This window comes from Echeneis naucrates, unplaced genomic scaffold (assembly GCF_900963305.1).
Source record: "Echeneis naucrates unplaced genomic scaffold, fEcheNa1.1, whole genome shotgun sequence".
Taxonomy (NCBI): Eukaryota; Metazoa; Chordata; class Actinopteri; order Carangiformes; family Echeneidae; genus Echeneis; species Echeneis naucrates.
Genome location: NW_021780168.1, coordinates 85,561 through 103,558, shown reverse-complemented (window position 1 = coordinate 103,558; position 17,998 = coordinate 85,561). Strand labels below are relative to the sequence as shown.

The following is a 17,998-nucleotide window of genomic DNA, read 5'->3' as shown; positions in this document are numbered from 1 at the left end:
TTTCTTCAACAGTAGCAACACGTCTCAGACAGCCTGTTGTCTAACATTGTGCTGCATCTCATGATGCATTCTCACAGAGCATCCACTGAAGAAACATTCTCAATCTGAGATGAAACACGTTTTTGAAAAATAGTTCAAGCAACAAAGCGTATGTCATGTGATATATAAAGTTAATGACCACTAACCATTAGTATTGTTTACATCTAACCCTGTTCATACCATTTACATTGTACACCAAGAACCGATGTCCTTCTGGTCCATCAGAAATGGGCCGGTCTTTCAGATGTTTCATCAGTAGAGTTAAAAACTCTTGTCTCGGCCCACCTGTGTCAATTCCTTCTTCCAAAACAGCATCATCTGTGAATTTTACCAGCATGTCACAGGTTTCAGAATATGTTGAACATCTTACAAATGCAAATATCTTTCCCATGTAATCAAAGTAAAATTAAAATTAAGTGAGTCGCTGTTGTTTTTTTACTTACCCGTAGCAAGTACTCCTGACTGGATTTGTTTCAGGTGGATCCAGATCCTCAGTGTCAGATATTACTATCTGAAAAACAAATGAAAATGTCTGAAACAACACACTGAAAGCAAAGAACATCAGGCTGCCATAATCTGCCTTAATATCTGTCCAGGCTGAGTTGTGGATGAATCTCTGAAACATGATAAAATTGATAAACTGATGAACTTTATGATACAGAGTATAACAGAGCTTTGAGTAACATTTAGAGGTAGAGAGGAACCATAAGTCATATGACAAATATTGAAATAAAATATTAAATATAAATATTGAACAAAGAGATCCACAAACCTCCTCTAAAGTGTGTTTCTAGGCAAATGAAAAAAGTGCCTTTCCTATTTCCTTTTTATATTCTGCCAGTTTGAATGGGCTTTCTGACCCAGGCACATGGAGCACCTCTGAACAGTCTGGATACAAAAGGTCTGCTCCTTCATCCATCTTCTTGTTAAATGTTCTCATTTCTTGGACAGCTTGCTTCAGTAGATCAGGTGCTGCTACCTCCGGATCTGTATATAATGGGAGTGTTTTCCCTCTCTGAGCTTTTAAATCAGCTCCATGTGGCGCCATCAATCCATGTTTATCAGCTAAAATAACAAAAAGATATCATTCATTTCACACACACACATATTGACTTCCATATTTTACAGATATATCCACACACGTACCTGGACCTGTTTCCTTTCGGCTCACAGTTCTTTTGACTTTGACTTTCTGTCCTCCATGAAACGGTGCACTTTAATTCACTGCATGTCTGACAGCGGCTTCAGCTAGTTAGCGCGATGCTACACTTAGCTTGTTTAGCATTTTCCGGCTGTTTATTAGATGTCTCCTGTGCGCGTGCTCCTTCCGTCTGGTCCGTCCATCAACATTAAACATTCTACAGATCGTCCGCACGGAAAACACAACCGCGTAAATTGGCTCAAGTTGTTTCCACAAAACGGCCAAAATATCATTTACTCCATGCTGCCATAAACTTCACTCAGCAAAGTTTTCCCGCCACACAAACCGATACAAACTTTTTGAGCTCACAGTCAATCTTCTTCTGGATCACTTCCGGCATTTGGTACATTCCCCTTCCGGAAGATTCTGTCGTTTGGAAATTTGTTTCGGGATTTGTCAAAGTGTTCTGCCACTTTTAAATTTGTCTTTTAAAATATAAATTTATTTTGTCTGTGGTAAGAGTGTTTTTATTGTGTAATTTTGTTGAATAAAAGAAAAAAATGTTTCCCAACATGTACATTTGTTTCGAACTTCGTAATTTTGTTTTGCACTTACCAGCCACCGTAGTTTCCGAGTTGATCTAACTAACTCGGATCTGCTGTTCTGTCTTTACATGAGACAGGCAGGAAGTTGGGCTTTCTAAAGCCAAGAGAATCCGGTTGGTTTTCGAAATAAAACTGCTGTCTGCGAGCAGGACGCCGCTGACCAGAGAGAGTTAACTTCTGTCACTGAGCTATTAAAGAAAATGCACTTTTTCTCCCCGTCGGGGAATCGAACCCCGGTCTTCCGCATGACAGGCGGAGATACTGTCCACTATACTAACGAGGAGCTAGAAAGAACGATATCACGTGGTGTAACTTCACTTCCTCCGTGGAAAAACAAAAGGAGAATAAAGTTATTTCCTCCCAGTTTCTATCCAGAATCATCATCAGCACAGCTTCTGTCAAGAACATCTGTTTGTTGCTGACAACATCTGGATTACAGATGACACATCAGACTGATATTATCTGTGTCATGGTGTTCAGAGATTTCAGCAGCTCACATCCAACACAGAGACTGAGCAGGCCCACCTGGTCTTAGACCCAGACCCAGACCTAAATCCAAACCCAGGAGACAGAGGTTGAGTGAGTCAGTGAGGAAGAAGCTGCTCGTTCTCCTTCAACAGTTTGATCTGAGGAAAAGTCACTTGCTCTTTTCAGGAATCAACTTCTACCATCTGTCCACTAGATGGAGATAACTGAGCATCAACTGAGAACTGAGTTCTTCATCATCTGGAAACAGACAGCATTGTTTTCTTCAGCTGGAGCTCTTTGTTCAAATCTACATTGAGATTCAGAGCCAAATGTTTTTCCTTTCCTGGATTTACTTCATCATTTCAGTGACTCTGTGGATTCAGCTGACAAATGCAAAACACAACCAACATTTAAACGATGATGTGTTGAAACAAAACTTTATTGATTCAGTCTGGTCAGCAGAATATAACCTGATGAAATCAGCAATATTAAACTGATGTTTCTACATGAATGCATCACTGATTCTAAAACCATAAACTGTACATGAATCCAGCACTCAGCGTTACAGCAGCACACCTCTGTTACTGTGGAGCTGTGTCTCTTTTCTACTTTATTATAGATGACAGAAAAAAACTCCAGATAAGAAGCAGCTGTACATGCAGTGACTAGTTCTCCTGCTCAGGTATCGTCTCTCAGGGCATCATGTGTTGTCTTTGTGTGTGATTCTAATCTATCTAGAGTATCTCTTCCTCAGAGAGACTGAAGAACCAGGTAAGATCAAGAACCCAGCATAGAGAGGTTCAGTGAATGTGGTGTTGAAGGTGTGGAGGTGGATCAGTGAGTCAGAGGAGACTCTGTAGAAGGAAAGAGAGCCAGCAGGACAGTCCACATACACTGCTACTCTGTGAAAGTCAGAGTCAGAGTCAGAGGAGGAGGAGAGGGATGTTTCTCTGCTGTTGTGCCAGACAGAGTAACCATCTTCAGAGCAGAACAGACTCCAGGACTGATTATTTCTTCCAAACAAACAGTCATCACTGCCTCCTTCCCTCCTGATTCTTCTGTAGCTCACTGAGATATAAACCACTCCACTCCTCTCGACCTCCCAGTAACAGCGACCAGTCAGACCATTTCTACACAGCAGCTGAGGAAAGATGTCAAATCTGTCTGGATGAGCAGGATATGACTGATACTCTCTCACACATGTCACCTTCCCTTTGTTGTCAAGACCGTTTGAGGTTTCTGTTGATTGTGTTTGTGTCCAGTTCCAGTTCACAGACATCTGATGGAGAGAACAAGAAACAACAGCTGCAGTTTATCATCTGTTCATTTATCAACAACTTTACTGAAAGTGAATCATTCAAACTTACATTTCATCACCTACGAATAATGTTTGACTACATTTAAATTAAAAGCCAATAATCCAGTTAGAACATCAACAGTTAAAGTCAAGATGTCAGCAATGTTCTGCTTTTTTTCTGCTGTGGAGTCAAAGATGACGGCTGATGGAGATCCACATCAATAAACACATGAAGTGTTGATCCTGAATGAAACTCATCTTTGGACTTCAGTCAGAAATGTAAAAATCTAGTGCAACATGAGCAGCTGAGTTTTCATGAATCAAAGTGAAAACACACTCACACTTCCTCAGACCAGGTCTCAGTCTCTGTGGTCCACCATGGTCCACTCTGGAGGAAGAAACAGAGTCAGGATCAACTTGATCCACCATCAAACATGAAGCAGAGTTCCTCAGAGCTTTCCAGACCTGAGAGTGTCCAGTCTCCAGTCTGGATCCTCCAGTCCAGCAGACAGAAGCTTCAGATGGGAGGGGTTGGAGCTGAGAGCTGAGGCCAGAGAAGAACAGCCTTCCTCTGAGAGCAGGCATCCTGACAGACTGAACACACACACACACACACACACCAAAAACATGTTATGTGTGGATGAAAATGTAAGATGAAGAAACCATTGAATAAAAATTAGCAAATACAATTCACTCTAAACTAGTCGAATATCATTTGCTGTATTTAAATTTGGTGTCCTGTTTTCCTTCTCTCCCAATCCTCTCTGAACAGGTTTTGCAACAGCAAAATGCTGCTGTTATCTTTTGCCACTGAGAAAAAAAACCACAATGGTGAAGACATGTTTATTATTAGTCAGGCAGAGAGGGGGCCAGGTTTGGGTCCTGATAGGAAGGCGTGACAGATGGCATAACCAGTGCTTCATGGCCTGTTTGGGGGCTACTCTTCCTGCAAACACTTTCACCAAATTAACCAATTTATTGAAACTTCTTAACAGATAAAATGTACCTATCAGATCGATAAAAAATTGCATAATTTTCCCCCCAAATCAATAGATATTGTGCATCCCTACAATAAACACACACTTTCTGATGACTGCAGACAGCTGATAACAAAATAATATAACCACTTTCATGAGTGCAGAAAATAACTCAGACAAATGAAGAGAAGTGATCAATAATATATAAATCAGGTATTTACACACTGAGCTGTATGAATTAAACAAAATCAAATCTTTTTAGAGAATCAGCAGAACAAAAACACTAAGAGAGAAAACAACAGCTGAACCACAAACACACTGATTAAAGTAAAGACACAGTTGCTCAAACACTGCATAGTGACGCATTGATTCTGCTCTGTGTTCAACCAGGTTCATTCATCCACAGAGCATCATGTCAGCAGTCCACTCAACCTCTGGTGTCTTTGAACCCCTTAAATATTTTCCTGAATGAGAACTCCATCAACACAACTGTGACAGATGCCAAAAGCAGCAGAAAGGTTGTGTCCACCTCCCTAAAAGTAAATGATCCTCAGTGAACATGGAAATCACCACTGGAGGATTCACCAGGAGGACGCCAGCATGACCCAGCATGCACCTGTTGGCTCAGCAACATGTGTGTTTAATTTGTTTCACTTAGTGTGTTCTCCAGGTGGTGAATCAAATCAGTGATGCATTATGGAGCATGAAGCTTTTTATACTGATGACAATCTCCCAAATCTACAAACCTCTTCAGTTCATTTTATCTAATTTAATGAAAAATCATAACTAATATATAAAAAGTCTTGACACAAACGTGAATTCTGACCTGAGAGTTTCCAGCTCACAGTGTGGACGCTTCAGTCCAACAGATAGCAGATTCACTCCTGAATCCTGCAGGTTGTTGTTACTCAGGTCCAGATCTCTCAGACTAGAGGACTGGGAGCTGAGGACTGAGGACAGAGCTTCACAGCTTCTGTCTGAGAGGTTACAGAGGCTCAGTCTGAAGTACAATTACAGAAGAAGAGGGAAATAAAAAAAAAACAACTTTATGTTGGTGATGCGTAATAAAACTGCACAAACATGTTGTCAAAACACACAATATTTAAAGATATTTCTATGAATTATTAATGCAAAACAGACATAAGCGAACCTGAGTCCTTCCAGTCTGCACTGTGGACTCTTCAGTCCAGCAGACAGCAGCTTCACTCCTGAATCCTGCAGGTTGTTGTTACTCAGGTCCAGATCTCTCAGACTCGAGGACTGGGAGCTGAGGACTGAGGACAGAGCTTCACAGCTTCTGTCTGAGAGGTTACAGCCACTCAGTCTGAAGAAGAAGCAGCAAAACGAGAGTAAGTGATTATTAGATGTTTTCTTGATCTTTAGCAATTAAAAAGATTCAGTTGATCTGGATGGATTTATTTGTACATACAGAACTTTGTTGGAGGCTTTGACCACTGGCAGCAGCCTCAGAAGAGCCTCCTCTGAAGCAGAGTATTTCTTCAGGTCAAACACGTCCAGATCTTTTTCTGATGACAGTAAGATGAAGACCAGAGCTGACCATTGAGCAGGAGACAGTTTATCTGTGGAGAGACGTCCTGATCTCAGGTACTGTTGGATCTCCTCCACCAGAGAACCATCATTCAGTTCATTCAGACAGTGAAACAGGTTGATACTTTTCTCTGGAGACAGATTCTCACTGATCTTTGTCTTGATGTACTGGACTGTTTTCTGATTGGTCTCTGAGCTACTTCCTGTCTGTGTCACCAGGCCTCGTAGGAGAGTTTGGTTGGTCTGCAGTGAAAGACCCAGAAGGAACCGGAGGAACAAGTCCAGGTGTCCATGTGGACTCTGTAAGGCCTCATCCACAGCACTCTGGTAGAGACGTGTTGTTTTAGATCCAGTTTTTATTAGTTTCGACCTCCGAGTTGTTGTTTGTTCTTCTGACATCAGATTGACTCCAGAGTTGATGAAGGTCAGATGGACATGAAGAGCAGCCAGAAACTCCTGAACACTCAGATGGACGAAGCAGAAGACCTTGTCCTGTTCCAGCCCTGTCTCCTCTTTGAAGATCTGTGTGAACACTCCTGAGTAAACTGATGCTGCTCTGATATCGATGCCACACTCTGTCAGGTCTGATTCATAGAAGATCAGCTTTCCTTTCTGCAGCTGCTCAAAAGCCACTTTTCCCAGAGACTCAATCATCTTCCTGGTCTCTGGACTCCAGTGTGGATCTGACTCAGCTCCTCCATTGTACTTGACCTTCTTCACTTTGGACTGAACCACCAGGAAGTGGATGTACATCTCAGTCAGGGTCTTGGGCAGCTCTCCTCCCTCTCTGGTCTTCAACACCTCCTCCAGAACTGTAGCAGTGATCCAGCAGAAGACTGGGATGTGGCACATGATGTGGAGGCTTCGTGAGGTCTTGATGTGGGAGATGATCCTGCTGGCCTGCTCCTCATGTCTGAACCTCTTCCTGAAGTACTCCTCCTTCTGGAGGTCATTGAACCCTCTGACCTCTGTCACCATATCAACACACTGAGGAGGGATCTGATTGGACTTTTGCAGGTCGTGTGGTTATCCAGAGGCGATCAGAGGGAAGCAGTTTCCCCCTGATGAGGTTTGTCAGCAGCACGTCCACTGAGGTGGACTCTGTAGGATCAGTCAGGACCTCAGTGTTGTGGAAGTCCAGAGGAAGTCGACACTCATCCAGACCGTCAAAGATGAACACAACCTGGAAGTGATCAAAGCATCACATTCCTGCTTCTTTGGTTTCAGTGAAGAAGAGATGAACAAGTTCCACCAAGCTGAACTTCTCTTTCAGCACATTCAGCTCTCTGAAGGTGAAGGGGAATGTGAACTCTATGTCCTGGTTGGCTTTGTCTTCAGCCCAGTCCAGAGTGAACTTCTGTGTTAAGACAGTTTTCCTAATGCCAGCCACTCCCTTTGTCATCACTGTTCTGATTGGTTGGTCTCTTCCAGGTGGGGGTTTAAAGATGTCTTCTTGTCTGATGCTTGTTTCTGCTCTGTCCTGTTTCCTGGATGCTGTTTCAATCTGTCTGACCTCATGTTCCTCATTGACCTCTCCAGTCCCTCCCTTTGTGATGTAGAGCTCTGTGTAGATCTGATTCAGAAGGGTTGGGTTTCCTGCTTTAGAGATCCCCTCAAACACACACTGGAACTTCATCTTCAGGCCAGATTTGAGTTTACACTGACAAACTTGAGCACAACTTTCTAAAAAAAAAAAAAAAAAAAAAAAAAAAAAAAAAAAAAAAAAACAAAGAACAACAAAAAAAAAAAAAGGTTTAAAAGCTTTAACTACTAGGGTTATGTATTCTTCTCCTAAGGAATAAGAATATCATATTTCTCTCTGTCTCCTCAGACTTTAGTAAATGTCTAATTCTAATTCTAATTCTGACAACACAGAGATCCTGATCATCACATGACGACCAAACTGATACAGCCCTTCAAAACATCAACTCAGGAAGTGAAAATTCAGGGTATTAACTGTGACTGTGGCTGAAGATGGATCAGACCACCTGAACTAGTTCACTGATGAATTATTCCATCTTTAAACCCTGTAGAGACAGAGTCCATGAAGGTCCAGGACTGAATCTGATTAACTTTGGTCTTTGTTATTAAGTCACAGCGGTAATGACCTGGAAAACAAATAAATAAACTTTTCTTTAAGATTAACTGCAGATGAAGAAGAAGGAGGAGAAATGTTTTGTAAAAGTCTCCAACAGACCATATTCATACAGAACATATCTGTTGAGGCTGATGGATTATTGCTCTGTGGTGAACTACAACTCCCAGTCCTCTCCCACTCTCTCCCACCCCAAACCTGTTCAATCCCAATTCAACTCCTGTCTGCCACAGAGTAAAGCTCTACTGGTCTAAAGAGTGCAGCTTCAAACTCAAGTCTTTGTTGGTGTCTGTTGTAGTCACTGGATGAACATTTACACACCATAAATATGGAGTCCAGGTCTGTGTGATGATGTTTGTCAGACTGAACTCTGAGGAGAAAAGACACAAACACACAGTTTGTTCCAGGAGTTTTCTATGAACACCAGAGAAACTGATAGACAAGCTTTGATACCTTTCATGAGTCCAACAACAACAAATGATCAGCTTTTACCTTTTGTCTTTGATAAAGTCATCCATAGACTGATCACTCTTCATGGACACACAGCTGGATACAGCAGACTGTTGTCCTCCCTTAAACATAATAGGACGATCCATAGACCAATCACTCTTCATGGACACACAGCTGGACACAGCAGACTGTTGACTTCCCTTCAAGTTCATTGGAGGACCCATTGACTGATCACTCTTCATGGAGACACAGCTCACAGGAGAATCTGGTTTCGACCTCTTGTTGCTAGTACAAACATCGCTGGAAGTAAAATGATCAACAACCAATAAACTGAACAGAAAAAGATCAGTTTAAAATAAAATACTGAAGTTAGGTTTTCATTTGTATAGCTATGAATCATTCTGTTACTTTAATTGAAATGTGCAAGACAAATACTTATGCTACAACTACGACTACTACTACTACTACTACTACGAATAATAATAATATTAATATCTACTCATGTTGGTTGAGCTCTCTATTAATACAGTAAAAAAAAAAAACCTAAGTGACAGAGAGTGAATAATGATGGAGCAGTGATCTGAGTGCTGAGCTCTGACAGATGGACAGTTAGAGATCCTCATCTCACCTCTGAGCTTTGGTCTGACTCCACCTGCTGGAAAAGTTACACAATCCTTCAGAGCCGACAGCAACAACTATGTCACCGAGTTCACCCAACAGATCAGAAATATGGATTTCTTCATGACTTTAATATCAAAGTCTAATTTTTATTTCTTACCTGAGGATAATATCCCATCATAAAGCTAATATTTACATGTAAAACATTTTGAAATTTGTTTACTAACAATTGAAACCCCGAATCAAGTCAACAGCTGAAGAAATACCATCTTCATGATTAGTTTTTTTCTGAGCCACATCCCCCACAAGTTATGTTTGTATCAACAACTGCAGTGTAGTTTTATAATCTCTAGTGTTAATATTTTACTGAAATTTTACATCTTGTAGCTTTGATGGAAAACAGATCTTGATGTTTAAAAAAAAAAAAGCCACAAAAACTTTTAATCATTATCTTTTATATATTGTATTGTATTTCATGAGAAGATCTTCCTTGAAACAAATTAAAGTGAATTGTCAGATGACATTCTGCTGGTTTAACTGATATCATGCTGATGTTTTCAGCAGCTATTTTATGAGTTCATGTCTTTATCACAAACATTTTAAGAGCTCTTGTTAAGAAGTAACCACATCATCCACAACCAACCCTCTTTATCTGGAATCTGAACAGGGAGCTGTGAGGAGTGTGATGGCTCATCATCATGATTGAAGCAACATTTAAATTAATAGACCGGTTTCCTTTAATAGTGAATATGAAACAGAACTGACCCATCTCAGTTAGTGACTCTTCTTTATATATATATAAAAGAAGGTAGCTGGTTGAAAATGATCATCATGGCCCCCAGATATGAGCATCAAACTGTCAGTTTTCAAATAAATGTATAAATGTCAATTCCTAAATAGTATATCACTGATATATCAGGAGTCAGAAGGAGTGAAGTTTTGTTGGCTTTACAATCTGTTTTTAAATCAGTTCAACATTCACTGACACAAACAGGATGAAGGCTGTTGGTTACGTTACCTGATGGTTGAACTGATCTTCATGCAGCTGATGAGTGAAGGTGAACTTTAACTGCAGCTTCCATGAAAAAAATATATATAAATGTATATCTGACAGCAGGTTTTCTAAAGTTGTTGATCCAAACACAGTCTGAGCTCTCTGTGGAAAATTGAATATGACTTAGAGAAAAATCCGATACCAGAGCAGTTCTAAACTTTGGAATGAATTGAAGTCAATCATTAACAGACAGTAATAATCCACATCAGGTAGATCACAAGGCTCCAATGACCTTTGATTTATATGATGTGGTGTACAATATGGGACAAATATATGATTTTATATTTTGATACTATAAGGCAACACTATTATACATGCCCACAGTCACAGTTATGTTTGTCTACAATATGCAGTTGAGCTATAGCATAAACAAAATGATCAGATTAGAAATGGCATACTATATCAGGGTTCTTGCACCATTTTAAGAGTAAAATGTAATGTTTTTTAAGACCTCAACAAATGAAATTTTAGACTTTTTTTTTTTTTTTTAAACTTGAAGACAATTTAAACCTGGCCCCGCTGTGGCAGGTCCCTTGCACATTGCCTCATTGTTGCTTTCAGCTGGCGCCAACCACCTCCTAAATGCACCCTCTTCCATCCATTTTTTATTAAATTTGCACTTCCCCATCTTTGCAAGTTGAACCGCTCACTTCATTTTGGAGTCTCTCATTGACTACACAGTCTTTGTACAAAGTTAATCAAACAAATACACACTATGTTTTCCAATCACTGTGCTTTCCCATTGGCATAACCCTAACCTTAACCGCCTGCAAATTTATGGTGATTTTAAGATCATTTCAGGCCACAAATACCCAGATTTTAATTTAAGACATTTTAAGACTTTTTAAGGACCCACCAGAAGCTTGTATATGTCAGCGCTTATTCACAAAGCTGGTTATCAATCAAATCCAGATTTTCCATCTAGATCTGTGCACTTTCACCGACCCCAGGGAGAGGACACAATACTGAATTTCACAACTATAAAATTAAGAAAACAAAGACTATAAATCAATAAAATGAACAAAAAGCAACAGAGTTGCAGCTCACAGAAGCTGCAAAAAATGCTGGGAAATCAATCACAGAGTCTGTCAATGAATACATTACTGGGATTATATTATTAATGCTTCAGCACATTCAATATAAACACACATTATACAGCCCTGACCACTGTTATATCCAGACTGTGCTGACTGCTGCTTTTCATGGAGAGCAGCTGTGTTTTATATGTGTTAGATATTCCAAGCAGCACTGGATGTTGGTAAGAAAATAAGAAAATAAGTTATTTAGCATTGTCTGAAAAAATGTACTGAATATGTTTTGAGCTACAAATGAACTGTCCGCCGTCTATTCTTCATTTCTTGTTTGTCACAATTCCAACCCTCCTCCTTTATCGGCGGCTTAAGACCGACAAAAGGAGGTCAAGAATTTCTACTATCACATCCTCCCCCTGAACACAGGAGCCAGCCATCCATAACCAGATGTGGACAAACCTCCTCCCCACAACATCACCCAAAAAGAAACAACCCTCATCATCACAGAGAGGGACCTTCTGCTGTCATCAGATTCAGTGACGTCTTCATCAGGGTCCTTATCCTTCCCTGGTGTGTCCAAAAGTTTGGAGGACAAAGTTTACACATCATTAACTGTCAATAATCATAATCAAACACCAAGTCAATTTCTTCTTCTCTGTATTTTCACCTAACTGTCCAGGTGTGCTCTGACTAACAGGACTTCAGCCTGCTGACCTACACTGGCTGACACTGCTCTGTTTCCTCTGAAAGAACAAATCTTTAATTCGAGTTCAAACTGAGGCCGTAACTGCAACAGCGAGAAATGTTTTTCCATGCTAACGAAGCCTAATTAGCTAATTAAGATACGTTAGCATGCTAGCTAAATTAGCAAACTTAGCTAATTTAGCAAACTTAGCTAGCTAAATTAGCAAACTTAGCTAATTTAGCTATGTTAGCATAAGGACGTAAGGACCTTAAACAAGGAGGACTCTGCTAAATATGTCTATTGAATGTTGTTTAAGAACAGTTTCACATGCAAACAGAGAAAAGACAACTTTACAGAAATTCAGCGTTAATGTTCTCATCAGAGTTCTTACCTGAACTCCGGTGAATATTTGCTACAGGTGCTGCAGGAAGACGGAAGTTTGTTTCAAAACTCAGACTGGTGAATTTACAGCATTTAGCTTGCAGCACAACTTCCTGAACTTGTTTTCGGCACTGCTCCTCTTTTCAGTTCACTTCTAAGTTTTATTTTGTTTTCAATTTTCTCACAAAATGTCGAGCTGTAGCTACTTAAACAACTTTACACAACGCGCTGTCACTCCAAATGACTGACACCACTGAGAGCCAATGACAACTGAGGGGACATGGGAGGACCAATCAGGTTTTCCGGGGAGGGAGCCTCAGCTGTGATCACGAGAGAATATTCTCATTCACTTCGACTCTTTCCTTCTCCTTATTTGTCCTAAAAAGGAACCAAGAAAGCCATCAAAGCTGAGCCACTTGGTTTTTCTTCATGCCAATCTGAACCAAAGACGAGATAAAACTGTTAGGATTTTCATTTACATCCTGTCGTATCATCCTTTATACTTGTCTATGTGGTTTAAATGTAAATAGTTCAACATTTTTAAATGATTTACATTTAATTAAAGATTAAAAATATTTTCAAACTGAGTTGGATCTTTGGGTTTTTGTGCTTTTTAATTTATTATTTGTCATTATTATTTGCCATTTATCATTCGTTCGCGAAACGAGTCATGTGCGTCTTTGTGCGCATGCGCTCATCCATCTGACACGAACGCTAGAGTGTCACGCGTGGGAGAGCGATTAAAGGCAGGTAATGCCTTTGATCTCCAGTGACGTCACACAGTGTCGTAGCTCCATGTAGGTTGGAGCTGAGGATGTGATTTGAGAATGAAGTTGTTCTGAGCACACTCAGAAAACGGACAGGAAGTGTCATTTCTCCTGACATGTAGCATGGTTTTTGTGCTGGAAGTTGTTCATCAAACATAACCAGAAGCAGCCAGTGACTAATTTAAAGAAGCATGAAACCAGAACATGCTGTGATCCATCCATTGTTCTGTAAGAGCTGAGTGAATACATGTCTGTAAGTGTTGTTGTACAGTCTGTATTACTGCCATGTTGGAGTTGGAATAAATTCACTGACGCTTTAAAATGATCGCGGTACTGATGCTAATCCCGTTAGCCGGTCTATGGCGTTTCCATTGTATGTTAGCATTAAACGGGCATAGCGGACTTTATGTTAAGATAAAATGATGGCAGTAATGCTGGTTAAAATGACCTTGAATGCTATTTTAAATTTGTGGGTCTTCAGTCATTTGTGGTCTTATTCTGTGGAAGAGAATGTTCCTCTTTCATTTTATTATTCTCTCTTTCGGTGGAAAAAAGCCGAGTCCAGTCGAGGAGAGCCGAATCTTCAGAGAATCCGTGCAGACGGGGGTTATTTTGATGGACACACCATGAGGCCAATCACATGAGAGGACAAACTGATGTTTTCACAATAATATTCAGCTGGTAAATTGACATAGATATGAAGTTTTACAGGTGACCAAGAAGAGACGTTTTCTTTGCTCTACAACGCAACTTTGTGAAAATAACATGTCTGTGGTTGTTTTCTGATCCCTCCTTCGTTTCTTCATGTCTTCTGTTTGTGTCTCTCTCTCGGAGTGATGTTGTTACTGAAGCCGACTCTGACCCCTCACTGAGCGGGTCGGTGCGGAGAAACACTCCGTTACCTCCGACAGCTGAGCGGTATCGCTTCTCGGCCTTTTGGCTAAGATCAAGTGTAGTATCTGCTCTTATCAGTTTAATATCTGATACGTCCCCTACCCGGGGACCCATGCATTCATGTAGAAACATCAGTTTAACGTTGCTGATTTCATCAGGATATATTCTGCTGACCAGACAGAATCAATAAAGTTTTGTTTCAACACATCATCTTTAAATGTTGGTTGTATTATGCATTTGTCAGCTGAATCCACAGAGTGACTGAAATGATGAAGTAAATCCAGCAAAGGAAAAACATTTGGCTCTGAATCTCAATGTAGATTTGAACAAAGAGCTCCAGCTGAGGAAAACAATGCTGTCTGTTTCCAGATGATGAAGAACTCAGTTCTCAGTTGATGCTCAGTTTTCTTCATCTAGTGGACAGATGGTAGAAGTTGATTCCTGAAAAGAGGAAGTGACTTTTCCTCAGATCAAACTTGTTCTCTTCACGTTTCCGCATTTGAGGTTTAAACCACTAAACTCTCATTATTAACTAAAGCAGTGCCCCGTGTGAGGCTCGAACTCACGACCTTCAGATTATGAGACTGACGCGCTGCCTACTGCGCCAACGAAGCCTGGAACAGGCGGAGCAACCAATGGACCTTGGGCACGTCGAAGGCACCCTGCACAGCACAGACTAACCTCAGGGTGACAACTTTCATAAATCTGACCTGCAGGGATTATCACAAAGTTCACAAGAACCAACAACAACCCAAATCAAATGTTTTTATGTATTTTATTGTATTTTATGTTGCATATGTTTACTTGTGTTGGTCTGTAGCAGCAGGGTGGGAGTGGGGGTTAGAAATTAAGGAGGAAATTAAAAGACTGAGGGATGCTTGTTACTGTAAATTACTTTGATGAGTGCTGATTTTCTCAAATAAAAATATGTTTAAAAGAAACAAACAAACCAAATCAATTAAACGGCTTTGCTTTGTCGGGATACCGTGTTTCCCACACAGGTTCAAACACAAGCTCCTCCTTTGTTCTTCCGCTGAGTGAGACGGAGCTCTGATGTCACTCCTCAGTAAGGAAAGTCGCTATTGGCTGTCCTAAAAGTCAATAGAATTCGGTTCATTTTATTTGATAATTGTTTATTCATTATTCTTTTTTTTAAATGGCTTATGGTCTACAGACGTCTCCCATGACACTGGAGCCTCAAGCCAGCGCCTTTGACCCACATCAAATCATGGACCTGTTGTTCCATCAGGTAATGGTTAGCACTCTGGACTTTGAATCCAATCTAGACTATGTAGTCTGTAGTTATTAATGAGAATTTACTGGTTGGGTCTAGAACCTGAGATGGATGGATGTTCAGTAAAAATCAGAGGGTCCTTCTGTGGAATTCATGTGCAACTGTATCATTTAATGTCCTCTTGATGTGTTACCAGTTACCAGTAAAAGAGATTTACAAAATTCACCTACTGAAAAAAATCCCCAAAACTGTCAAAGAAATGCAGCACTTGGACCGTCAGATTTAGGAGGGCAGATCTAGAAATGGAAATACTGCAGGTGGGTGCAGGTCACAGGTGAATTATGTCAACTATTGGAACTGTAACAGATTGGTTTCAGACATTTATGTGACACACAGTCAGGCCATGTCCTCTGTGTGTCTGCAGTTTTACAGATGCAAAACAAAACATGATAATGCTGCCTGTCCTGCTGATATCAAAGCTATCATTAACTTTTCTGTTTCCTCACCAGAGACTGGCAGCTGGACACACGTGTCCAGAGATGGCTCAGTGGTCTGAGGTGCCAGACTCAATATCTTTCCTGCACAAATGGGCCTTGAACATGAAAGACTCATGGTTTCATTTTTTCATAGATCAGTGTCACCTGTCACTGCTGTGGAGTCTATAATGTGGCCAGGGGTTGATCCTGCAGGTCATCTCTCTCTCTCTCTCTCTCTCTCTCTCTCTCTCTCTCTCTCTCTCTCTCTCTCTGTTTCCTGAAGGCCTCTCTGCCATTTACTAATTAAAATATACTTTTATACTAAATAAAAAGACCAACATGTTTCTATCATATGATGATGAAATCTAAAGGCTCTCTGATCATCACATTGAGAAGTTCATCTGGTTTGTGATATTTCTTCATATGATAGTGAGGTAAAATGTGTTCAGTGGGATGTGTGTGTATCCAGCAGGACTGACAGCTTCATGTGGGATTCTCACAGAGATGATTCAAACCTGATCACAGTGATCAGTATGGATATACAGTATGTTTGCTGTCAGTGGAGGAAACTCTCAGACAGGACTAATAGTCATGTTTGGGATGTTCCTGGATTTGAGTTGAATGAGTGTAAATTCTCTCTGATTTTAACACACGTTCACAAATCCACCTCTATTCAAACATGGAGTTTACATATTGTTTGGAATTCTAATGTGAATGTCACAGACAGCATTTTTTGTCAACACTTGTTCTTATTATTAATGTTAAGACCCAGAAAGCAGCATATTTGATTGACTGTTGTACCAACCTGAAGATGATCAGTGTTTATAGCTCATAACCTGATCTTTATGATACCTGATTTTTATACATCTCACTGCAGCACAATAAAGTCCTCTGTGAGTATTGTGTGTCCCACAGTGTACATGACATCTGAGCAGCAATACTTCCACCTGCTGGAGATTTATTGTTACTACAGCTGTAAAATAAATCTATCAGAACATGAACTCAGTCTGTAGAATCCAGAAGATTAATGACACACTTTGTCCTGCTGTTATGGAATCAAATCCTACTTTAGGTTTTCTATAATTTAAACTAATGGGAATTGTTGGGGATCAAACAGAAAAGGACAGAGGTATGAAAGATTTTTTTTTCTTTTAATTAAAAGAAGCAATGTCACAACAAAGAACAATTTACACCATTATGAAATATAACTCCAAAAAACTGACAAATATAGGCCCTATTTAAGAAAGGTCAACTAAGCATAAGGAGACTGAAGCTTAAACATAAATGAACAGAACATACCTGACTCCCAAATGGCACACTGACCCCAGTTTTAACCAATGGACTAATACTTCTTTAAACTCACGGGACAAGAGTGTTTCATTTAACTCGACATAAGTCAGTGAAAAAAACTATCAATCAAACTAAACAGAAGCTGAAAACCTTCTCCCTGCTCTTCCTCCACCAATGCTCTGCTCCACTTCTTGTGGGCCTTCCTCTCCATATTTAGCTTTCTGCCAGGAATTCAGAAGTGAAGGAAATATTTTAGACATCAAATAAAAAATAACATGAAACCAAGTTTCCCGGTTGGGGAGCTACAGAGGATGTTGGAGAATCTCTGTAATCTGCACATTAAAATATGACAGTGTTACAGTTGGCTTTGTTTAAAGACAGCATGTATCCTTACTCTGTACTTTTCCACTGAACCTAAGTTTCTGTTTTTCACCTGTCCACTGAGCTCCTGTTTCACAGTGTGTGTCCTTGAAGGTCCAGAATTATGAGATAACATTTATAGAACTGGTCTACAGACCAGGAGGAGGATGAAACTGTTCTATCTATTCAGCTACAGTCGGTCTGTTACAGTAGATACACACCCACAACAACACTCACACACATTGTTTAACACATTCTAAGAACAAGTCATGGACAGTGGCTGGCCTGTCCATGACCCTGGTAACTGGCCAGTTATATTCAGTTAACGCCAAGCTGGTGGGTTCATCGAAACCATCCTCTGCTGTTCTAACACACTGGATGTCCCATCATGAGGCATGAGTTTTTCAGCAGCACTGATTAACAAGAAAACATGGAGAATGTTGTCTGTCATATCTACAATATTGATGGTTGTAACCTACAGCTGATGAAAACCCAAAAGTAGTTTGTTTCTACAACATCTGACTTTAGCAACAAGGAACTGCTGGGATTTAAACACAGGCTGCTTTAACCAGCCAACATACACAACCT

General features: G+C 40.3%; 1 protein-coding gene, 3 non-coding genes and 1 pseudogene across 4 annotated transcripts in view; 2 read left to right on the top strand and 3 right to left on the bottom strand.

The window, feature by feature from the left end:
* LOC115038418 (NACHT, LRR and PYD domains-containing protein 12-like) overlaps window positions 1-17,998 on the top strand; it is a 93,301-nt pseudogene that overhangs the window by 9,910 nt on the left and 65,393 nt on the right.
* trnad-guc (transfer RNA aspartic acid (anticodon GUC)) lies at window positions 1,997-2,068 on the bottom strand. Its single transcript has one exon. It is a non-coding gene; the product is annotated as a tRNA-Asp (tRNA).
* On the top strand, window positions 14,077-14,262 carry LOC115038429 (U2 spliceosomal RNA). Its single transcript, XR_003840550.1, has one exon. It is a non-coding gene; the product is annotated as a U2 spliceosomal RNA (small nuclear RNA).
* trnam-cau (transfer RNA methionine (anticodon CAU)) lies at window positions 14,592-14,664 on the bottom strand. Its single transcript has one exon. It is a non-coding gene; the product is annotated as a tRNA-Met (tRNA).
* The window catches only part of LOC115038393 (galactose-3-O-sulfotransferase 2-like), a 58,526-nt gene continuing 55,174 nt past the window's right edge, over window positions 14,647-17,998 (bottom strand). Inside the window, exon 9 of the mRNA XM_029497229.1 lies at window positions 14,647-14,712. Coding sequence (XP_029353089.1) covers window positions 14,647-14,712 — 66 coding nt within the window. The remainder of the gene's footprint in view (window positions 14,713-17,998) is intronic.